The 24,328-nt window shown below is 42.5% G+C and overlaps 1 protein-coding gene across 7 annotated transcripts; it reads left to right on the top strand.

Annotated features, from left to right (window-relative positions):
- The first annotated feature begins 1,026 nt into the window (after positions 1 to 1,026).
- Positions 1,027 to 20,375, top strand: LOC108885545 (catenin delta-1). 7 transcript variants are annotated; one of them, XM_018679933.2, is made up of 21 exons: positions 1,035 to 1,188; positions 6,510 to 6,633; positions 8,148 to 8,311; positions 10,647 to 10,715; positions 10,816 to 11,207; positions 11,717 to 11,998; positions 12,105 to 12,345; positions 12,427 to 12,649; positions 13,345 to 13,537; positions 13,652 to 13,769; positions 13,891 to 14,044; positions 14,301 to 14,318; positions 14,650 to 14,718; positions 15,216 to 15,343; positions 15,509 to 15,659; positions 15,815 to 16,007; positions 16,107 to 16,315; positions 16,433 to 16,474; positions 16,572 to 16,639; positions 16,843 to 16,944; positions 18,640 to 20,375. In XM_018679933.2, the coding sequence occupies exons 3-20, from the start codon at positions 8,153 to 8,155 to the stop codon at positions 16,900 to 16,902; spliced, it is 2,769 nt and encodes a 922-aa protein (XP_018535449.1). In that variant the 5' UTR covers positions 1,035 to 1,188; positions 6,510 to 6,633; positions 8,148 to 8,152; the 3' UTR covers positions 16,903 to 16,944; positions 18,640 to 20,375. The 7 variants fall into 7 exon arrangements, with proteins under 7 accessions (XP_050928360.1, XP_018535449.1, XP_050928358.1 ...); XM_051072399.1 differs by lacking the exon at positions 1,035 to 1,188 and adding an exon at positions 1,283 to 2,184; XM_051072401.1 differs by lacking the exon at positions 8,148 to 8,311.
- Positions 20,376 to 24,328: the final 3,953 nt, after the last annotated feature.

Below are 24,328 nucleotides of genomic sequence, written 5' to 3'. Positions count from 1 at the left end.
GGAATGCTGTTCTGGTACTTCCCCAAGAAACGCTGCTTCCTCTCAGGCTATTGTTCTTGGGCAATCAATGAAATGACATCGGTGTGTGTACATGTGAGGGAGAGGGAGCGACAGACGGAAAATGGGAGGAGAGAGGAAGCGGTGGGAGGTAGCCTATTTTGTTCCACTACTGCAAGAGAATTTAAATCTCCCACTACCCCTTTATTATCATAGGCTTGCTCATATCAGATAGTGTGTGTTTTATACAAAGCAGGATGACCAACTGGGCCCTGAAAGCCCTACATAATTTGTCTGCATAATTTGATTTATTGCAAATTTGTCAGAAACTTGCACTGAAGTACAATTTCAACTAAGACATCTGGCCTTGTATTATAGTCAAAATCTAGTGTCAGCACATTAATTTTTGTGTAGTTTACATTGTGCTCATTTGTTGTGAAGTTGTGTTTCATTAAATTGCTTTAATTTTGTGTCAAAGTGACAGAAATCCTAGACTAAGCTTGTATTAATCTATCATAAAATCACTGTAACGGCTGCAGCCAGCAATGATTTTCATCATGTATACATCTGTTTGGTTGTTTTAGCTTCCAAAATGTCAGATACATAGTGGAAAAATCCTGTTGTTACTCAATGAAACCCAAGTTAACATATTCAAATTGCCTTTGTTGTCAGACTCATCAGTCAAAACCCCAAACATATTGAGTTTACTTGCATAGAAAACTGGGAAACCAGCAAATATTTACATTTGTGAAGCTCAAAAATCAAAACTGCTGCTACTAATCAGTTAATCAACTAATAATTTCTGCTTTAGGGCACTGGTTAGTTTCTGGATATCTGGGGAAATATTCAAACTCTCAAGTACAATGTGGGCCCTCCATAAGTTCAGTCATAGTTAAAGTGTGATTAGGATATAAGGGTTTCTTTCCGTTTGGTGACTACTGAATGAGTGGGTCGGTTTTACAAGTTGCGACAAACAAACACCTGTATGAGAGGAGGACTTGTGCGTGCGCAGTGTTTACCGTAAAGCCGCTGGTTGATCCCGCCCTCTCTTTGATAGAAAACTCGGTGATGTCGCTTCGTCTTTAACGAGCTTGACCCAGAACTCGGAGAAGGAGGGGAGAAAGAGGGGAAAAAACACACCGAAAAAAAGGAGTAGTCTGGGAGCCGTCGGGGCAGGCTTTCCACAAACAGGTGAGTGAAATTCATAAATGTTGTCAGGTGGTTTCATATAACGGGGCTTGCTTTGTTTTTTTTTCTTTTTCTTTCCCTACACAGCTAGTGGGTGCACTGCAGCGTTGGCAAGGAGTGGTCACATCGACCATATCAGCAACACGACTTTCCGAGGCTAACGTTAGCTTCCGATGCTAACTGAAAGTTCACACCGTGAGCCGCGGTGGTTGCATTGCCCGCCTGTGATAGCGGATTCAAACCGGGCCTTGGTACCAACGGCTAAAACAGACAATGCCGTCTAAATTAGCTTAAAAGGCCGCTTAGCTGAGCACACGCCAACTCCAGCTCTTGTGGGCTAATCTGTGTTTGCTATGCTAACGCTAGCCTGCTTGTCTCCTATGTGGGTTATTGTGATGCTAACGTAGCAAGACAGCCAAACCAGGTCACACGGGTGCCGAGCGAGCATTGTGGCCAACCGGGGCTGATTTGATCTCCAACATTGTCATTTATCTGGTTCTGTAGCGTTTGCAAAACCACCGAGTAACTCAGCGCCCAAATGCGTGAGTCTTTGTTCGTGAGAGTCATTTTATACCAGCGTGTTTTTGTTACTGGCTCGGTGTTCAACTAACGCTGCCAACTCGCTTGCTCCTGCCCCAGATTTGATGTATTACGTTGGCAAATCAATTCAGGACTGTATGTGGGATTTTGCTTGTTAGATCGGGGACGGCGCAATGTAAGTGCTGCCGGTTCCAGATGGTTCAGGCCGAAGTCTGGTAGTCGGGAGAGGAGGGTTTGGAGTTCACCAGGGGGCATGGCAACGTAACGGTCAGGCGGGTTCAGAACGCTGAAGTTAGGACCGGGTTTAGTTCCCTGGTCATATACATTTACTGCGGTCTGACCTAGTTAATGCTGCTCATGGTGTCGTCTCATTTTTTTAAGTCTCTGTTTGTCGGAAGCAGACAAGTTTTATCAGGAGATTTCATCACCTCGTTCCCAGAGGGAAGAGTGTCGTTTAAGGTAATTGGAAACCTCACTGACATGTTTGTGTGTTTGCTGTACGCTGAACCCGTTTCTGCAAATTTGAGTCTGTTTTAAAGGGTGGCGGTCACACGGTCTGGGATTTAGAGTTTGTCAGCCTGTGAACCTGTTGGGTGGGTCCTGTGTGAACTTGCTTTAGTAGGAAAATAAATGCCTGGGTGGGGATAACTGTCAGCCTGAGTGTCAACAAGTAAACTAGCTTTTCTCTTGTAAACGGTGGTTTCATGCAGGCACACACCGCAGTGCCTGTGGGCTTTAGCACTGCCCTGGTTTATAGTTATATAGTATGTTTGCAGGTAACACTAGGCCAGAGCTGCAGGTGCTGCCACTAATAACACCATGTGTGACCGTGAACACCCATGTATCAGCCTATCCTGACTGCTTGTCTCCCAAGTCACTGTTTGATTGTTGATGCATGCTCCCGACACCGACTGCAATTGTGTCTGCTCTCTTTAGGTGTGCAGGTTAATCCACAAAGGGCATAATGTGTGTGTGAGTGTACGTATGTGTGTGCATGTCAACATGATGTGTGTATGTGTTAGGAGGTAAGTGGATTAGTGGGCTAAAGCTTCAATCCCATTACAAGCCACGCTCAGCTTAAACCAGCGCCGGTGGCATCAAACTGACTTATCGCAAACTTCAGTGTCAGTTACTTCGAGATGTCGCTAACAGATGTGCATTTTGACAGTGAATATGTTGTTTTTAGTTGGAGTTTTTGCTGCTGGTGGCAGGTGTGGGCGCTTATTGCCTTAACCAGAGTTTCATTAAGTCAACAAAGGCTGTATTGTTGGTTACATGTGCGAATGATCACAGATGTCTTCTGACAGCATTGAGTGAGTCATGCTGACTGATGGCTCCAGAGGCAAATGGAGATATGTGACTCGTGGTGTGTCAGGGTACGATCAGATGTTTGAGGAGTTGTTGACCTCAAGGCACTGTGCTTGACATTTTGACCATTGGTTACAGTCATGTGTGGGACAGCAGAAAATGACCTCTTGTTCCCTCACCCATTTTTTTAAAAAACATTGTACTTGATAGTTGATAGTGACTTAAACCTGCACTTCTGGACATTTAAAGCCCATGTATGGTAGTGAATGAAGGCTCAGGATCAGCATACGTGATACATATGTGAACAGTTTAGTCCACAGTTTCTTAGTAATTTCTGTTCCTGTACTTAAATGTATTTTGCTGATTTTGTTTATTCTTTCTTGAAGTGGTCTGCCTGAACATAAATTTTTATCACCTGGGGAAAAAACTAGCTCAGCACCTAAGGGTTGTTTTACATTATCAAATACTGTGCAGATCATATTCTCAGAAAATAGTGAATAATGCACATCATAATTTCCCATAATAATGCTGATTTTGTCAAATTGTTTGTTTTGTCCTGTGAACGGTCTAAAATCCCTAAGATGATACATTTGGTGTAATATAATAGCAAGGTGTTTTTGCTTAAAATGACACATAAATGATTAATTATCAAGACTGTTGCCAATAAATATGACCTGTCTCTCAAATAATTGTTTCAGCCCCTCAGAAAAACAGAGTATATTAGCATTCAGCATTTAAACTATGGGAACAACTTCCCAAATAAGAAAACCAAATTGTAGTAACTTATCATAAAATAATATATGAAAATGTGATGATTCAGCGTGCAGGTTCACAGCGGTTGCTTCCGAAAAGCCATGAAAGCAGAACAGAAAACAGTAGATGGAAAACAATATTAGCAAAGTGGGAAGTGGTTTGTGGTCGTATGATCAACATATTGACCATGGGGGATTTTCACCACAAAATCACTCTGGTAATGGAGGAAGCCAACCGACAGGGTGGTTATGAAAGTGTATCTAGTAGGCTCTCATGGTTTTGTGTACAAGCAGCTCTATTGAGGAAAATGTTTTTTTTTGGTGAGCCAAAGTAGGCGCGGTGTCCCTTTACTCATCTCTGATGTTGAATCCATAACATCCTGTTTCTCAGGAAGCGGGTAAGAGGGGAGAGGGGAGGGGAGCACCGGTGGTACGACACTGATTGTTTTCATTGTTCAACGAAACTCACCGCTGACTTTCAAGGCTGAAACTAACAGCTGTGAGGGGGCCGCGGGTGGAGGACAGAAGTCAGGACAGGAGTGCGTATAGAGGCTACATGAACTCGACCCCACGTACATACACATGCACACACATTGAAATGTGTCCAATGATGTCCTCCTCGCTCTCCAACTCTTTTCACGCTTGCGTTCATGTTCTCAGTTGCACAAACTTCTCATTGTTCCAACAACCTCCCGGACTGACAGCTGCAAATTCCCTCTCCTGGCTGTGGTTAAAGCACACACACACACACACACACACACACACAGAATCACATTGCCAAGTATAGTAATAATAAGTCTTCATTCATCATTAGTGAAATGTGATAGCAAGTAAAATGTTATTAATGATTATATGTTGAGGCTGAATGAAGAGCGAGACAGTGTTTAGATATGGATTAAAGCTATGGTTAAATCACGTTTCTCTGTTTTTGGGTCTGGGTGGCCAGTAAACTTTCCTTAAAGTGCCGCGACAGACCTCTCAACGATTATTAGCCAGTGTCCGTCCCACTAAGGTCGTTTTACAGTGGATAAGTGGGTGGGCTGCTGTGCTGAATTGGCAGGAGACAATGCTAGGAATGCAAGATTAGCTTTTATCTTTTATTCAGCACTCCTTTCCTTATCTCTACCCCCTCTCTTTCACTCCTGCTCGCCCTCTCACTCCCCTCCTGTCCTTTTCACTACCAGTCTTTCTGCTTGTTTTATTTGTTTGCAGCCCTCTGCCCTTCTCTCTCTGTCTGTCTGCGGTGGATAATATCAAGCCCTGTCCTGGCTATGACCATATATAGGCATGTGTGGTACAGGACGGCAGTTTGTGATTTGCTCAGGTGGGGAGGTTATGGCTCAAGGCCGTCACAGCCACCAAACAGGGAAGTGTGTGTATATAATGACATCATGTCTTCCTGTCAGTCAGCCTTATCCCGCATGCAAATCCTGGTTTTGGTTCTTACACATTCCTTTGTCTTGTGAAATTTACTTCAGCCACTCCTCATTTTCTCATCAGGCCATCCCACTTTCCTCCCTCTTTTTTCCCACACTGGGCACACCCCAAGCTGGGATTTTTTAAAATAAGCAAAGTTGTATACGTGTGTGTGTGTGTGTGTGTGTGTGTGTGTGTGTGTGTGTGTGTGTGTGTGTGTGTGTGTGTGTTACTCATTCATTTGACAGGCATCCAGTAACAGACGCAGCCTCTGCAGTCTTCAGTTTACCAGCTAACTGGTGTTGTAATAGTCTATCAAACAGTGATATCATATTGTCTCTTTCTTTTTCTTTCACTCTCTTTCTCTCTTTTGCACAATCTGATACAGGTGAAACTGTGAGTCATCCGTCACCATTTCTCCTTTTTGAACTCATTACACCTTTGCTCGTCTCGTCTTTGTTTGCACTTGTTAACACTCTTACCTGTCATGCGCTCAAAACACCTGCTACCTGAAGTGTAAATGCAGGTCCCCGTTTGTTGGCCAGACTCATGACTCTCTAGAGAAGTGTGTCTGTGCATGTTGGCTAGACAGAGAGAGACAATGAGAAACTGAAATTTGGTCACCCCTCCTCTACCTTGTCTAACCAGTCATGCAGGTGTGTGTGTGTGTGTATGTGTGGCAATGCCTGGGTTCCCGTAGCGGAGGGTGTATCGACAGATAAGAAGATCTGAGTCTCCACTTGTTTGGCTCTGATATAACAGTGTCTTTCTCTCAGAGCTCACAGCCAAGATAACAGAGAGATGCAGGGAGAGGGATAAAAGGCAGTTAAGTTGAAAGAACAAGAGTAGCAAACTGAAAGAGTTCGAGGTAGATGACGGCTGATTAAAGAGGAAAGGCTGGAAGAAAAATGTGAAAAAAGGCAAGGTTAAGCTGAAGAAGGAAAGTTGATAAGAGAACATGTTTTTGAAGGATATTGCTATCTCTGACATGATCTGTATCTTTCTGCCTTTCTGACAGTCTGTGCTCGCTGGCCCAGAAAGAGCTGCAGGTTGGTCAACTTACCGCAGCTAACTGCCGTATGCAGGCCAAATGTTGAGTAAATACAGGGTGTGTCCAAAGGCTGGAGCTACTGTAGGTCTCTGTCTTTTTTGCCATGTTTTTCTGCGCACAGAGCACAGCCTTATTGACACACTTGTACGGTATTCTCACTGTGTTGCTGTTTTTCAAACCGAGGTGCCTTTAGCCTTCACTAAAACCTCTGTCCTTATTATTCTCTTCCCTCCAACTCTCTGTCTTCCCCTCTGCAGTTCATTCCTCCTCGTTTCTGGGCTTGGTGGTTCGGTGACCTTCTACACATGAGCAGCTAGAGCTCGACCTCTGACCTAGGCGTGATCTCTCACCTCTTCTACCAAGCCACGCCCGCAGGTGAAGGTGTGTATTCCTGATTTCTCTCTACACTGAGCTTGGAGAATGTGTCTCTGAAGATGTGTGTGTCTGTGTGCTCCGCTTTGTGCTTTAACTGTAAAAGGGAAGTATCCAGTTCTCCCTGAATATAATGTCCTGTGTTGTGGTGGCAAGCTTCCTCCAAAAAGTATTAAGAGTGCTTCTCTTTGTGTGAATCATCATCTGTTTTTTTGTGTGTGTGTGTCAATACTGTATCACCATTGATTATCCTGCTGATGCATGGATAAAAATAAAATGACATAACCAACGATAGCAAAATTTTCATTTGAGCCCATACCAGCCATTGGAATTAAAATAAGTTGTTTAATTTTGAAGTCAAAATAGCTCCCCATGATTTTATGAATCACATTTGGATTTTGAAAAAGCCAAAATTACTGATCCATTAAATAAACTTTCATATGCAGATGAGACATCCCACGTTCTGATAAAAGGTAGAACATGTTGTTTCCATTTTAAAAGAAAGTTTGCTTGTAGTGTTGTGGCAATGCAGCAGTGCTTTTTTTTTTTTGCAAAGTCTACAAACAAAAATCTCTTTGTGTGCCGTTTGTGTTTTAGAAAATATTTTCTGCTGTGGTATTTGAAAGGGTCCAAAGGACTCCTGCATGCATGCGTTGAGTGGTGGTATGTTTATTGATCTGTATGTAGGAGATGGTGATATTGACAGATTTAATATTGCAATAACTCCACATTATCACGATCAATATGCTGCAATATTTATGTTCAGCACAATAACCACGGTTGTAAAGATTCTGACTCTCCCCTCAGTCATCTGTACCCTCCCCACTCCAGCAGATTTTTGTTAGTCAGATGTGACAAATTTACAGTGTCGTGTCATGCGCATTGTACTTTTAATGGCACTAATTGGGTAGTTTATCATTCTGTTGCATTTTCTTTTCATCATGGAATGATTTCCCTGCTTCACGTAACCGCTGGCAGTGATGCATTTAACCCACTTCTTGAGATATAGATTTTATCATTGCTGACATGGTCAAGTATTGCATGAAATATGAGCAGAACAGCCACTTTTAAAGTCTCTATGTGGAGGAAAAATACTTGAATCATGTGAATCATTACACCTCAACAGGCTTTCTGAGGAATGACGAGAAGGATGTTGCACACAAAAACCCAGTGTTATGGGGGAAGTTTTCATGTCTGATTTTACACCGGAAACACGTCTTCTCAGTGGTGACTGCAGTAATATTTGTTACTAAGGCCAAAAGTACGGATCTACTGTTGTGCAATCCCAACAGTGCCAGTGGGATTCCAAGAAGGCATCTCAGCCGCAGTTATCGCACAAAATCTGTCAGCAGACAAATCAGATCCTACTTAACATCAGCCCAAATATCCTGCATCCTGTGGCTGTTGCTTTTATGTGGGAAGGTGTGTCTGTGTCTGTCAGACTCCCTCTCCCTGTGCTGTAGTGTGTTTGAGGCTGTATGGATTTGTGTAACGCCCCGCTCTCTCCCCTTGGGGCTATGTAGTGTGTATGGAGCAGTGTGAGAGCGCAGCGGCTCTGCTGGAGTCGGTCAGGGAGCAGGAGGTGCAGTTTGAACAGCTGACCCGGGCGCTGGAGGAGGAGAGGAGGAGAGTGGGCCTCCCTGCCACCAGCCCCTCTGCCCTGGGTCGCCCCCTCCCTCACATGCAGGTAACAACCCCTCCAACAAAACCCTAACACCCCCCCGCCTCGAGTCTCTCGGTACAGCCCCCATCTTTCACCTCCAGCACATGGATCATCATTCCCTCCATCCAACCCTTCCAGTGAATTCATGCATCATTTTCTCCCTCTGACATCCATCCATCCATCATTCATCCCCTTCTCTCCTCCGTCTCATCTCCTCTCCACCAGCGCTCGGAGAGTTTGTGTGCGTCATCATTAAACGTCTTTCTTCATTGTCTCCGTATCTTTTAAGACTATCTGTCTGGTCGCCCTGATCTGCAAACATATCAGTTTGTGCTTGCACATAGTTGTGTGACTTAAAACATGCCTGAAGTTGTCATCATCGCACACTTTCAGCATGCCTTCAGTGTCACTCACCGGATATGCTCTGACACACACACATGTACACCTTTCATCAACCTCTGCTATAGAATTTCAGTTATTTTCCTCCCTGTCCCAGCATGTCATGTTTTGGTATGCGGCCATTTGTTGCGCATGTGTCGCATTGCTCTGCATCCAGTGTGGCTTCTTATCATTATGAATGATTTTATCTTTTTATTTTCATTTAAATCATTCATCAAACACTTGATAAATGTGATATCAGTTACCTCTGTTGTGCCTGCTGCATACAGTTCTATCCTTTTGCATGTTGTGTATTGAATGTCCACAAAATTTTAAACCTTTGTTGAATTTATGTGGTAAAATCACTTGTATTTTTTATTTCTCCTACATTTTATCATTCTTACAGCTTATGTGTTAGGGTTGGATGTCATTATCTCGATTAATCTTTTTAGGCGTAAATGTCCAAAAAGATCATTCAATCGTGAACCATTTTTAAGAGTCTAAGCTGATGTCTTTGATATGCCTGTTCTCTTGAACCAACAGTCTAAAACCTGTTTAAGAATACCAGTAAATATCCACATTTGAGTACTCAGAATTAGTTTGTTTTTGGCTCTAAAATGATTAATCGCTTATCAAAACAGGTGCTGATAAATTTTCTGTCAATAGGTTATGATTACTTGATGATTTGTTGCAGCTCAAATGCCGTGGATACCTTGGTGGCTGTCCCTTATATATCACATCCCTATCTTGCCCCTGCTATTTGTGTATTTATGTCTTGAGAGTCTTAAGACTCCCACTGTGCTGTTTTATCTATAGTTGAGTTATTTGGTTGGAGAATCTGGTCTTACTGTTTCGTTCTTGCTCTGTATGGTTGTCTCTACTGAAAGTCTTGACTATCAGAGAGTGGTAAACGTCTCTTACATGCCTGTGGGCTTGGAGGAACAATTAAAGCAAAGCCATTATCATTAAGCTCTCAGGTAACACAAAAGGTCAGGCAGTGCAGTATTCAGGGGTTGACATTTAAGCTCATTTTTTTAGCACTTGGCATTGTACTACTCTACTGACTGAGTAAAACAGTTTAGAACATATTCCTAAATATTTTCCTTTCCTTTAAGGGCTCTGTGACATAGATTAGATCTTATGTTTTGTCTCTTCAAAGCCTTGGAAAGGGACTCTTTTGATTAGTGTGTAGCAGCTGGAGGACGAAGGCTGAGCGTTCTGTGGTTTTGGCCTTGTGCTAACTGTACATGTTTTATTTCTAAAAATATTAATGGTGATGGAAAAAAAAACATGTGTCTGCCAGCACTGCTCTAAATGCATGACAAGAAGTGCTTGTAAATGAGGTGGTATAACATATAGGAAGGATCAGCTATAGAGGAAGTTTGCCCTTCTTGTAAAAGTACAGTCTTCACTTCCCATTGCTTTTTGATAACAGCCCTGCCTCCTTGTGGACACAATACTCCTGCAAGTGAAGTGGGAGTCTGTGTTTGATAAGAGTCATGACAGTGTTTCGTCTTGTATTAGTCAATAACATCCCATATAGTAGCCCAGTTATCTTTTGTTCACATGTGATTCAGCTTGAGGCTGTTGCTCATAACTGAGACAGTTATATTGCATAAAAAGTATTACTCAGGGTTAGGTAGAAAGTGTCCAAGTTACACAGAGTGACAGTCATTGATTATGTAAGAGATTAGAGCAGGAGGAAGTAGGGTGTGAGGATGAATGGCTACATTCCAAAATGTCCTCCTCCAAGTCTGGCAGTGAATCACAGTCCATGAACATGCAGGGACAGTTTGGTCAGCACTGAATGTGCCTCAGCAGCAGTAATATCATCCGGGTGTTTGTGAGAAAAGTAGACAGCGCTGGCGACTGGGAATCAGGGCGTCCATCTCACTTGAATGACTATTTCAGTAAAATTGCTGGTGGCATCACATTATTTTTACACTATGTATTTCACAGTCATGTCTCTCTTTCATCCCAGAACGGGCGTTTGGGGGATGCAGACATAGAACGACTGAAACTGACTGACTCATACATAAACGGCACACAGGTATGTGTTTGTGTGTGTGGAGGTTCTCATGTAAATTAAATAATTTTTCATGTGTTTATGCTGTATTTTTAAAAAAATGTTTACTGTGTCTCTGCTACAGTACAGGATGGTGGACCCTGCACACGGAGCTCTAGATGAGAGCTACACACCAGAGGATGACTCCCAGGAAGTACACTCAGTCTTCTCTGACGAGGGAACCACGCGCCGTGCAGAGACGACTCTCCCTCAGATGAAGAAACCAGTGTCACGCACGGTCCTGCCCTCTGACTCAATGTCCATTGACGGGGGCTTGTCTGTGTCAGGCATGGGCGGCTACAGCGCCACCCTGGACCGTCCTTACAGGCAGGCTGGGGCAGGAGACTACCCCACTGCCACAGTACCCAGAAACTACCACTACGGCCCGGTAGGGGGTTATGATGACTACCGGGGTGGCCCGCCGTCAGAAGCATACACTAGTCTGAGCAGGGGCTCACACATGGATGATCGTTACAGGTACAAGACCCCTACTTAGAGCAGGTCTGGATCTCCATCTGTAGTCACTAACAAACCACCAGCCTTAAAGTAAGCACCATATATTTGCTGAGCAGAACATTTGAGCTTCTCAGTTCTGTAAAAGTAGTCGCATCAATATTTACTCTAAAGATTCAACACACTTTGAGGCCAAAGTGGTTTAACTGTAATTTCCTTCCTTTATGCTCCCACCATATGGAAGAGTAACAGAGGAACCTACATCTTGAAAATAAGTTGAGATTGTTAATGCAAATGTAGTTAATGTAGAAATACATGTTCCCCATTCACACCAACATTGAGAAGTGTCAGATCTGTTTTTAACCCTGTTCAGAATCAGGGTTGTGAAGCCAGATAATGGATGTTTAAACATTTAGATTGCCCTGACTTAGAAATTTATGCACGCCACTGTGCCAGTATGAAAGGGGGGTCACTCATAACTGGATGCCACTTAAACATTTCTGATTAATTCTCTTCCTCCCTTCCCTCCACAGGCCTGTTGATGGTTACAGGACTCTGGATTCTGGCTACCGGGCCCCAAGCCGTCAGCAGCTTGACCCCTACGTAGCACAGCCCCAGGTGAGTCGGGGAATGAGGGCCCTGGGCTCAGCGATGGAGATGCGTTATGGCCATGGCCACTACGGTCTGGAGGATGACCAGCGCAGTGTGGGATATGACGACTATGGCATGGGGCCTCCACCCATGCACCCTGGAGGCTACGGTACCATGCCACGTCTGGGTCTCGGCCCTGGGGGTATGGACAGAAGAAGACTCAGGTAAAACACAAAGACACTGCTTTGCCATTGTATCTCACACTTGTTTTTTCATTTGGATAATGTATGATGGACCTCATAATGATTTATCTCCTTCACTGACACGCAGGAGCTGTGAAGACACTTTGGATGGTGACATGGGAGGAGTTGACCCGTATGCCTGGGGAGTTCCCATGACAATGGAGAGGGGGAGCATGGCGTCACTGGACAGCACACTGAGGAAGGCTCCTCCAACCTCATGGAGACAGCCTGAGCTGCCGGAGGTCATCGCCATGTTGAACTACCGCCTGGATCCAGTTAAGACCAATGCTGCTGCCTTCCTCCAGCATCTCACATTCAAAAATGACAAGGTAAAACAAAGAAAAACCATTTTTAACAAATATTTCTGTGTGTGGTATCCTTGCTTGCTAATTTTGCTTGTGTGTGTCTAGGTTAAATCAGAAGTTCGTCGCCTGAAGGGTATCCCATCCTTGGTGTCAATGCTGGACCATCCCAGCAAGGAGGTGCACCATTCAGCCTGCGGAGCACTAAAGAACATTTCATATGGGCGAGACCATGACAACAAGATTGCCATCAAGAACTGTGACGGAGTGCCCGCTCTGGTCAGGTTACTGAGGAAAACCCACGACCAGGACCTCACTGACACTATCACAGGTATCGCTGCATTTCTTCTTATAAATCTCAAACCAGTATTCAAACATACACACAGGATTACTTCAGTTTGGTCATAACAATCTGGACAGAACATACTTGTGATTTAAAAAAAGAAGAAAACCAAAATTCTAAACACAAATTGAATCTGGCATGGATGAGACAAAAGAGGAGGAAATAAAACAAAGAAACTGCTGATGACATATGGCACATGTGTTATGTTGTGGTATTATGCGTAAAATTGAATTATGATAGTGCAAACGCACTAAAAGCAAATATAATTTATTTTTATAGCGGCCCTGGCTTGCACCACATCATAAAAGAGATTGCTGTCCTTCTGCTACATTACAGACTTCTGAAAAACTTGTGACATGCAGATTTAATTACAGTAGATACTGCTACTAATAGATCTCACGTCATCTAGTGAGGTTTTCCAAAAGCAGGCTCCCATGATATGTAACGGAAGCAGTGTGGATGTGTTTTCAGTCTAGGATAGAATGGGTTTTTGAGTATTTGAGTGCATCAACACTTGTACATACCCAATAATGAACAAGAATTGTCTGTTTGAATCAGAAAAATGACTTAACATTGACTTGAGTATTTAAGACTACTTTACAAATCTGAACTTAAAAGAGACAAATGAGGCAGATGCCTCTTTTATTCCAGTGACAGTAACAGTACTTATTATATCATCTCAGGCACCTTGTGGAACCTCTCCTCCCACGACTCGGTAAAGATGGAGATTGTGGACCACGCCCTGCACGCCCTAGCCGACGAGGTGATAGTTCCCCACTCGGGCTGGGAGCGGGGGAGCAACGGCGGAGAGGAGAGCTGCAAACCACGCCATCTGGAGTGGGAGACCGCCTTGACCAACACTGCTGGCTGCCTTAGGTATGCGAGGGATCAATGAATGGAAAGAAAAGAATGCCAGCGAAGGAGAAATAGAGACTTATTTTGAGAGGAAAACATGCAATTATGTGCTTAACGTCTCCCTCTCTGCAACAGGAATGTGAGTTCAGAACGCAGCGAGGCCAGGCGAAAGCTGAGAGAATGCACAGGATTGGTGGATTCGCTCATGTACATTGTCCAATCACAGATCAACCGCAAAGATGTGGACAATAAGGTACCTATTCACTCCAGACAGAGATTTTATCTTCGATCCTTTTACTCCTGACAGCTCATGACACCGTTTTCTGTTCATCTCGGTGTTTCATCGTCTTGTGTCCCCCCCTTTCTTCCTGTAGTTGGTGGAGAACTGTGTCTGCCTCCTGAGGAATCTGTCCTATCATGTTCACCGTGAAGTCCCCGGCTGTGAACGCTTCGCTGAGACCACGCCCCTCAACCAGGGACCGGCCCCCGCCAACAAAGGCGGCTGCTTTGGCTCTCGAAAGGGCAAAGGTCAGTGTCCGACAGCTATCGCAGCTTCAAGTTACTCTGTGACTGAGAGATTTGCTGTTGAAAGATGGATAGCTGCTGGTGCGTTTGAGCTTGTTGGTGGCGGAAGCACCTGTCGCTGTTTTTCACACTCTACCACTGTTTCCCTCCTTTTCCTCCTCCTCTCTCTTTCTTTCTCTCCTCTTTCCTTCCTCTTGACCTTTCTCCCTTCTTTCTTCCCACCCTCTTTCACTTCCTCCTCTCTCTCTGCTGTGTTTAGATGAGTGGTTTTCCAAAGGTAAGATTCTCCTCTTGGTGTTCTCGTGGACGTTTTTTGAAACTATTGACCACTCTGCCATCACTCATTTTACTAACGCATAATAATAGTTCACAAGAGAAATAATTATGTCGAGTTCACATGCAGCACATGGGCATGGTCACCTCAACGCCACTGCATGCTCGAAGTGCTTGTTCCACCGGTTGCATGGCTGCGTTTTTCACGACAGTGTACCACAGTAGAAGACTGAGGATAACTGAATGCTCATCTCAACCGGCTTCACAGCATCTGTGTCATTTCTTCAGCTGAAACTTTCACATTCTATCTTTGTTTATTTGTTTTCACGCTGCAGGAAAGAAGGACGGTGATGATGGAAGTGCAGATCAGGTGGATATTCCAAAGAGGACAACACCTGCCAAAGGTATGTGTGTGTGTGTCCTCCCTTCAAATCATTAATTTGTCAGACTGTAGAGAAGGAAATTTCCTCACGTCTTGTTCATCTCTCTTCATGCTACTATCAGGGTTTATTTGTGACTGTTGAACTTAAACAGGTTTCCTATTAAATGACAAAATCGAATCCTGGAGTAGGGACGTTTTTCCACTGTATATCTATGGTTTAAGTTTAGGAAAAGGCTTTTTCATTTATTTTATTTCAGTGTTTTGTCCTTTTATTTCAGCATATGATCTACGTTCTTGTTTATTGGACATTACATTCATAATAATTAGTTTTTTTCTTTTGTTTATATGTTTTATGATTAAGTCTGCACCACACTACATGGCTTTGACTGTTTCATGTCTGAAACGTAATACCAGGCTCAGCTGTTAGGAGTAATCTTTTGTTTAGGCTTTACCTGTGTTCAGAACAAATGCTGATGTTTGCCTCCAGTCTAAACACCCCCCTCTTTCTATTAACTACAGGTTACGAGCTGTTGTTCCAACCAGAGGTGGTTCGTGTTTACACATCACTGCTCAGAGAGAGCAAGAACCCCTCGGTGCTGGAGGCTGCTGCTGGTGCCATCCAGAACCTGTGTGCTGGCAGATGGACTGTTAGTGCCATTTCTAAACAAACTCATTAAAAAATATGTATTTTTATTCTGGTTAATGTTTTCAGGTGACATCTCAGTCTGAAACCAAATCTGAATGAACATTTTGAATCATTTGCTGGTGTAAAATGACATTCATTACTCCCTGTGTATCCACTTGTTCCTCAGTATGGTCGATACATCCGGGCCACTGTGCGTCTGGAGAAGGGTCTTCCCATGATGGCAGAACTACTGGCTCATGGCAATGACCGTGTGGTCAGAGCAATGTCTGGAGCTTTGAGAAACCTCGCCATTGATAACCGCAACTGCGAACTGCTCGGTAAGAATATTAGCTTTGCAAAATCTTCAAATATTGTCGAAGAATATGACTTCAATTTCAGATTTTGCTCTGTAATATTGAAGTTTAATTCACTATTTTGTCATGCATTTGAACCTTTTTGGAAAGCCAAATTATATTGTGTGTTTCTTCTGTAGGTTTGCATGCAGTGCCTCACCTTGTGGCCAACCTGCCTGGAGGCCAGAGTCAGTCTGGGCGCACTTTATCAGAGGAGACGGTGGTATCTGTACTGAGCACACTCACCGAGGTGCTAGGCAACAGTCTGGAGGCAGCAAAGACCCTCCGAGCCTCGCAGGGTATTGAGAGGCTGGTCCTTATTAACAAGGACGGGTAAGTGTGTTTTGTGAAGTGAGCTAATATACCCCCACTCAAGCTGAAAAGCAAAAAAAAAAGTTTCTAAGCTTCAGTGTGTCTCCCTGTATTCTACAGCAAACGTTCAGATCGTGAGGTGCGGGGTGCGGGCCAGGTGCTGCAGCTGGTCTGGGCCCATAAGGAGCTCCGTCGGCCTCTTGAGAAAGACGGCTGGAAGAAGTCAGACTTTATGGTCAACCTCAACCCTAACACCAGCACCACCAATGGCCCGAGCACCCGATCTAACGGCACCTATGAAGACAGCACCACACCACTGCTGGACAGAGGTCAGTGTCAGAGAAATAATGCATGGTTAAAATGATTTTAGCCACATTTAAATCAGATTTTATTATTATTGTATTTTTGTTTTGTTTGACTTGTGACCTTGTTTTGCTTCATCTCAGGGGAAAAGAGAGACATGATTCCACTAAATGACCTTGGGCCTGGTTAGTACATTTATCATCACCGCTTTTGATCAAGACCAAGTCATAGAAAATGTTTGTTTTAAGATGACAGACGGTATTTTTTCTCATCACAATTTAGAGGCCTACTCTACACTGGACCAGAGGGAGAGGAGACACACTCTGGATGAGACCACAGACACTTTACCGGTACTTTTAAGTGATGCTTATGCACATTCACATGTTGGATTGCTCATTTAACTACACTAACCCCCTCCTGCACCACCACGAATAATTCCTGACTTTAACCTTTTTCGTCAGCAGCCTTTAAAACCTCACAATTACTGACATTTTTTTTTCTCACACTCACCTCCTCTCCCTCTTCTCTCTCTCTCTCTCTGGTGGTCTCTCAGCGAGGGGTGTATGGGGGCAGAAAGGGCTCCCTGCCTCTGTTGGACTCCTACGATGGTTAGCCCTCCCCCTCCCCCTCTACCCCCTCTGCATGTAACAGCATGGTATGTCCAACTGACCTCTCGTCCTGCATGGACTCTGAGTTCTTTTCCTTCGTCTCTTATAACTTCAAACCCCCAGTGAAACCTGCTCTCTGTCTATGATGGCGAATTGAAACACTGGTTGAGGTTTATCGTACTGATACTTAACTACATGACACCCTGATGTGATGTGTACATGCTGGTATAGTATGATGCAAGGTGCTCCTTGTGCATTGTGCTCCATTCAGTCTGTCAGTGTAGAGATGAATCCTGGGATTGACTTTAGATATTTAAATCCTCAGAACAGTAAATGTTTGTGCAGTAGTGTTGACACAATACCAGAACTTTGACTTTTATACCAATGCTAATTTTAATGTAAAAAAAAATACTATAACTTCTATGAAACATCGTCAAAGAACAAAAATAATGCAGTTTCAAACTTTGCTTAACGGCTCTGGAACGATTGTGAAAGTGGTTTTGTCGTGATGTTTGATGTAATCGAGTCTCAATATAATTTTGTGTATCTTGGAGCAGCAGTTGGATTTTTACTCACTTTAGGGAAGAGGTATTAGAGTTTGATACTGTTTCCATGTTGTGAAATATTTGTCTCCAAGTACCCAGTTGCTGCTCTGTCTTTTGTAGCCTTTTGTCAGCAGCCTGTGATTTGTGTTTCAGTGCACCCTCTTGAGGTTCTACCAGGTATTACAACGACATTTGTGACAATAAACAGATTTACTTTACTAGATCTTTTTGTTGCATTAGGAAACTAGTTACTCATTATCTGTAATTAAGTAACTTCATGTCAATTTGATAGCGACAAAATGAGAATGAGGACTAAACAGATTACTTGATCAGTGAGTAGTGTCAGAGTTACTCTGATCTATCAAACCATTATTGATTACTTGTTCCTTTTTTAATATAACAAGATAATCATGTCTCATTGTTTTGCGTTCAAATGATCTTGTTCACAGTAAAAAAGAATCTCCTCCAGTTTACAGCCTGGCACAGGTATCTTGATTTGTGCCTTCATTACTGCTGCGCTGCACTTTGATACATTAATCCGTAATGTTGTTATTTTTAGCCACAAGATTGTTGTAGGCATGTTTTCACTGCTGTGAACAGGTGATTCTGATCAGAACACAGCTTACTTCTTACAAAGCTATTTAGTTTTATAGCATAAAAATCTATTAAAATAAAGAGTATTTATTTAGTCTCAGTGTATTCTTATTTGTGCATTGTCCTCCATTTTGTGCTCTACTTCCTTTTTATCCTCCCACATACACTTGCTGATTCTGGAAGGCACAAGATCTTTTTGACAGATATTGACTCACTTTTTTAATTCAATGGGTCACAAGATAAATGTGTTGACATTTCAGGAGGCCAGTAACTGTAGTTACTATCAAACATAGTGTAGTTTACTTTTCCCTGTAACACAGTGGTAATGTGATGACAGTAACATAACATTTATAAGCTTTCTGAGCTATTTCTTCAAAGGTTAAAATAAAATTCTAAATACTGAATTTAAATTGTATTACATTTAATTTAAATGGTATTAAAGGTCACTGAACATCTGGTTATTATGACAGCACTACTGTGCAGCGTGCCATACTTATACCGCATAGTCTTTGTGTTGCCTCCTCATTTGGTGTGTAAATCAACCAAGCTAATTTTTTCCTGCTTATATTTCGTAATAATCTGCATATTGCTCTGCTCCTCCAGAAAAACTGATAGTGTGCATCACCCAGACTGGGCCGTCCCTGCCCTACCACTGCTACTGAGGAGAGAAGATCCAGATGCACAGACTCTCTCTCCCTCTCGCCCCCCCCCTCCTTCTCTTTCTCTCCTTCTATCACCACGCAGATGGGATCAGAAGATGAGGGTTGGCATCCAAAGAAAGCGGCTGTGTTGCAGGCAAAAGGTTTCGTGCAGCACACACGTCCAGACACATACCTACTTTTTAGCAAATTCATTCAAGTGTAGCAACAAAAAATATATTCTGTTTTTAAATTATAGTTCTTCTGTAAAGGCAATCACCTTTGTTGACAATCATTTTAATTCTGGTGTTGTCATCCTGCTTGTTTTTATTTCTCCTTGCTGTTGTCAACATTTTTGGTAAATTTCGTCATGGTCGACATGTTGCTGCCAATGCCCACATCCTAATGATGAATTTGTACGTAGACTTCTATGTAGGGTATATACTGTATATAAAAAGAAAATGGGATGACTGCATTAGTTTTGGCTCATTAATTTAAATTGTCCCTACTGGAATTGTTGGGAGGCTGGGGCGCGCCGTCCGAGCCGGTGGCCGCCCTGTAGATTGAGAATGTTTATATAGGAGTTATTTTCCTGTCTAGAGTTATTTTCTCTCAAATGGGATGAGCACAGGTGTAGACAAGAGAGGGCAGGTGTGTGTATATTTGTCATACAGTAAACCTGTGGCCGTGTGTGTGTGTGTGTGTGTGTGTGTGGGGGGGAAAAAATGAATATGGACCTTTTTGAATGAGTGTGTTTTGTGTGTGTGCACGGACCAGACCCATAAGACTACACGTTATTTCATCTGTTCATGTCGTCTGTTTTTATCGTGTGCTCCTACTCCTGTGACAAAGCATTTTTTTTTGTTTTATTTTATTAGTTTTTATGTACCAGCTGCCTCTTTTTGTGTTTGATACCTTAATTTCCAGCTTTTTTTTCTTTTCCCCTGTGGAAAAAATGACAGTTTCAGCTGCTGTGCTTTGACTTTAACCAGTAGAACACATTAAACCTGTTTCTGAAATGTGAAGCTAGGAACATACACCACTAAATCTCTAAAACATTCTGACATCCTGCTCCAGAAACCATTCCTTAATCTACTAAAGGTTAACACTATAGAAACAACCTTTTTCACTTCTCTTTACACTAATATTCTTCTCTTTCAGTCTGATTAGTCTGCAAACTTTTAAAAGAAAATCACTACTTGCTTATTTTTTAGCGATTTAGATGTTCATTTGTGCACATTTGAGCTCATGTTGTGCAATTTTACATAAAAACTCTGGGAGGCTTCTTCACTCAGAGGAGACTCGAGTTTTAACAGACAGATCGGGAAGAGATGGATAAAAAGCACATTTTGATCCTGTTTTTTTTTTTAAACTTTTTTCCGTCTTGTTTGTATTTTATTTCAGGGTTTGTTTGTAAGGGGGCGGTGGGTGACAGCATTATGCAACGTGTTCTACTTTTTAGTCCCAGTTTTACCGCTGACTTGTTTTAAAGGCAAAAGAGACCAATCATCTTTGTTTTTCTTTTCTTTTTTTTTTCTTTTTTACTCTCCACACACATAGTATATTTGTACTGTTGCCTATCCATGTAAAATTATAATGTACCATTCATACCTGCCTTGGCTCTGAGAAGTTGCTTTTTTCAGTAAAGTATGTAACTGGTAATACTGTTGTTTTTATAAATAAAGATCTTTTCTTAGACAAGATTTGGGAATGTGTGATTGATGTGGCTGTATGTTGAGGCAAGGAAGGACCACTGTATCATGTAGATAAACATGTCTAATTAAAGAGAGGTAGTCTGTCGCTCTGAGTAATTTCATCCCCTCGCTCTTGTTAAGGCAAATGGCAAATGCACAAACTTAACACTATGTCAGATATTCCCTCCTTAACATTGGTGTTCTCCATTTGGCTTGTTTTTTTGGAGCCACTAATTATCAAGGCTTGTTATCCATGAAGTCTTTGGTGTCACCAGACCTTTTTAAAGCTTGCTACAAACCCATTCATCTCCCAACGCAGGACCCTGAACTGTGCTCAGGTCTTGTCCGTGTCCATTCCTGTATAAAGCCGATTAACTTTCAAACACCCTGTGTGCCGCGGCACAGTTAAAGACTGTTAAGTGTTGACATTCTCAGCTTTGCTGTTGTCTTTGGTTACACACTGAGCCGCATGCTGACAGGAAATAGCTGTCGTGTAGGTGTGTGTGTGTGTGTTTCTCAGGCCCCAGACATGTCGAGGGAACCCAAAAGGGTTGTAGGAGGACGTGAAAGTGTCTCGGCGTCTCCAGTATGCAACACATTTGAAATGCATCCCGCACAGAGAGAAAAACAGCTGCTGGATCACGAGGAGCTTGAGTTCATGTCCGAGTGTGAAAGTCTGATATTAGTCAGACTATGATGTTTATGTGTCAACCTGTGACCCCTACCAAATTACACAATGTAATCTTTAAATATAGATGTTCGTGTTAATAAAAATGAAGATTCTCTTCTAAGTATTGAATAGTATGCATTCACTCTCCCCATACTGATCAACTTAGTGTGTAAGATACAGGTTACAGGTTACCTGTTAAGTCTAATTAATTCTCAGAAGTTTGACGATTTCTGTCTGAATTTCACAAGTTCAGTTTTGACTTCAGTTTTTTAGATTCAGTTTTGATTCGAGTAACATTTTCTGTTTGACTTTCTGAACCCTAAGAGAGAATTTTGAAATTGCACAATAATTCAGTGGTATTTATATCTAAGTAGTGGTTTAATATCACAATTAAGTTTTGAGTTGCTTTCAAAATTTGCCTTTTTTTTCTCCTCCATATACTTGTCACTTTTCAACACTGACTACAGACACGTGTCAGTTGGTACTAGAGGTTTGATCCCCAGCCATGTATATATTAATAGAACTGAACACAGCATTGCTGAGTAATTTTCATTCAAGTGACTGGGTGCCATGTTTGAGTCCCAGATCCAGTTCCAGTTACATCCATCCATCCAGCATGATGAAGTATTTCTTCACCAGAATTATTATTCCTTGCAGCGTAGAGGTGGTTTTGAAACAGCAAATAGACCTTCATGTAGGGAAAAAATTAAAGAAAATAGAATTGAACAGTCAAATATATATGTGTATACAATTTTACATACAAATACTTAAATATTTAATGCTGTAATTCTGCTCAAATTTAAATTTTTAGCTTCTTGAATAGCTGATTCTGATAATGTGTAGTTCCATCTTCACCACAAAGGGCACTGTGTTCTGTTGGCTTATGTTTGACTGATGCTTCATGAAAATATTAATCAAATGATTATTTTATTTTTATTATTATTTACATCACATTCAGTGTCGGGAGTGGGTTAGTTTTCTCAGCCTTATATATTCCTTTTTTTGGGCTGCATACACCCCAGAAACCTCCACCTATGAGAAAGAGCAGCTCTTAGTGAAGCGAGGTAAAAGAAAGTCTTTGACTGTACACTGACCTCTGTAACTTTACAGACGACAAGTGTAAAGTTTATGTACGTTAATAAAAATCCTACAGCTGCACCTGCCACACTGCAGTATTATTAGAGCTGCAATAAACTGCAGAGAAACATAAATGGTTTTGTTCTCTGTCTGCTACAAATATCTCCCTGACAAGTGTGTGTGCATGTCTGTGTTAGTCACTGTGTGAAATGTTTGTAACCTGTGCAGCTGGTACCCCCCCCCCCCCCCCCCACACACACACACACACACAGGCACCCCTCCTTAAACTTGAGACGACCAAAAGCAGCAGATTTTCCCTCCCTCCCGCCCTGTGTCCTGTCATTTGGTGTCATATCTATTTAAAGCTCCCCCGCTGTTCTTCATTTCCTCTCTATCGCTCTCTCTGAAGCTCAAATAGAAGCAGCGACTTTTAACTCCAGCATACGAGATCTGGGAGAAAACTGCTGGGAGGATCAGACCGAAGGAACACGGCTCATGTTCAGAGAGGAATGATTGATTGTGAGGAATGTAGGAGTCCACCTTAGGGACACCACTGGGCCTGTTACCATGCATGATAAGGTAGGGAAACCGCACCACCAGGAGATTATGTGTGGCCTGTTTCCTTCCTTATGATCCCTGTAGCTGATTTGTGGAGGAAAGTGAATACAAACAGATCACTTTAAGAGCAAAGAAACTGCTTTGTTTTTTTTTCCTTGTAACTCATGGATTCACTCGGTGTCCCTAGTCCATCCTCTTCAAACTCAGATGATGAGTCCCCCAGTCGCACTCCCGTCCCGGACTCCTCCCGCCACACGTCCCACACAGGGAAGCAGAGCGGGTTCTGCGGCCTGGGCTACGGGCTTGGAGTGGCCTGGCACCACCTGAGGCCCTTCATCCCCTTCTTCCTCATCAGCTTCCTGGTGGTGGCCCTCGTCTACCTGATGCAGGCCATCATCTACGGGGGGCCCTTCAAGGACCCGCTCTTCTTTGTCAAGTTTAATGAGCGCTGGCCACGGCCCACTCTGAACCAACAGACGACGCCCACCAAGGTTTTCAGTCCGGTGCCCCCTTCGTCCTTACAGCAAGTCCTCATTGACCTGCACAGAGACAACGAGACTATGTGAGGAGCTGACCTTTTCTTTTCTCTGTGGATATGAGCAACAAGGACTCCTGTGGGATCACAACAAGACTTAGAGCACAGACTGATAACTGACTGTAAATGAAAATGTAATGTGTTTTCTTTGGGTTTTATTTGAAATGTGTATTTGTGCCTTACTTGTCTAATTATCAGGCCCTAGAGCTAGTTATGGTTGCAACACATAACCCAGGGCCCTATATGACAACACTTTCCATGAGGCTCTGACTTTTGCATCTTTTTGTTGTTATGGTGCTTTTTAAGACACAGTTATCCAAGTGGTTTGTTTTTGTAAATCATTTAAATAAATAATAATAAATTAGTATGACTTTTTAATTGGAAAAAGTGGCTGGCTGATATTATATATATCATATGTTTTTCCTGTATTTCTGTCTGTGACAGTGGCTGCTAACCCCTGATCAAGCACCTAATGTGTATTTGTGTAGAGACAAGTATATATAGTATGAACCAGTGCCACATACCACAGCATTTATAACCTCAGCTAATTTGCAAGGCCACTCCCTAGATGGGCCTTTAAAATACACAAAACCCAAGAAGAAAATACATACAACATGGCTGTAGACACACACAATGTCAAAAATACACACAATTACAAAATAAAATTACCATAAAACTTAATTACAAGAACCAAAACATTCAAGGCTACATGACTGTTCCCTCTATAAAAACTCTTATCTTGTATTTTCTCTTTTCTTAGTAAGGATGCACTAGTCCAACTTTCTCCTGGCACCGATTCCTCAGCTCGGGGCATCTGCTGATACCAAGCATTCAGTTTAATACCAGCGCTGGCCTTTTCTCAAATTTAAAACCTGTAAACCTCACTGCGCAAAAATTACCGGAATTATTTTTACGTAAGGTAACATGAAGCCGGGGTAACTGTGGCAATAAAAAATGGAGTCAGTGTCCGTCTGTGCCTGAGTGAATGTAACTGATGATGGAAACAGTGAATTTTATAATGTTGATTACTAAGAAGCTGTATATAATGTGGATAGTTACACTGTGGCTGATACATGATCCACTTGCTGAGGTCAGTTTCATCATACATTCATGTATCAGA

The sequence above is a fragment of the Lates calcarifer genome, linkage group LG8, assembly GCF_001640805.2.
Source record: "Lates calcarifer isolate ASB-BC8 linkage group LG8, TLL_Latcal_v3, whole genome shotgun sequence".
In the NCBI taxonomy this organism is placed as follows: Eukaryota; Metazoa; Chordata; class Actinopteri; family Centropomidae; genus Lates; species Lates calcarifer.
The sequence above is the reverse complement of the archived record's forward strand: the minus strand, read 5'-3'. Positions and strand labels throughout refer to the sequence as shown.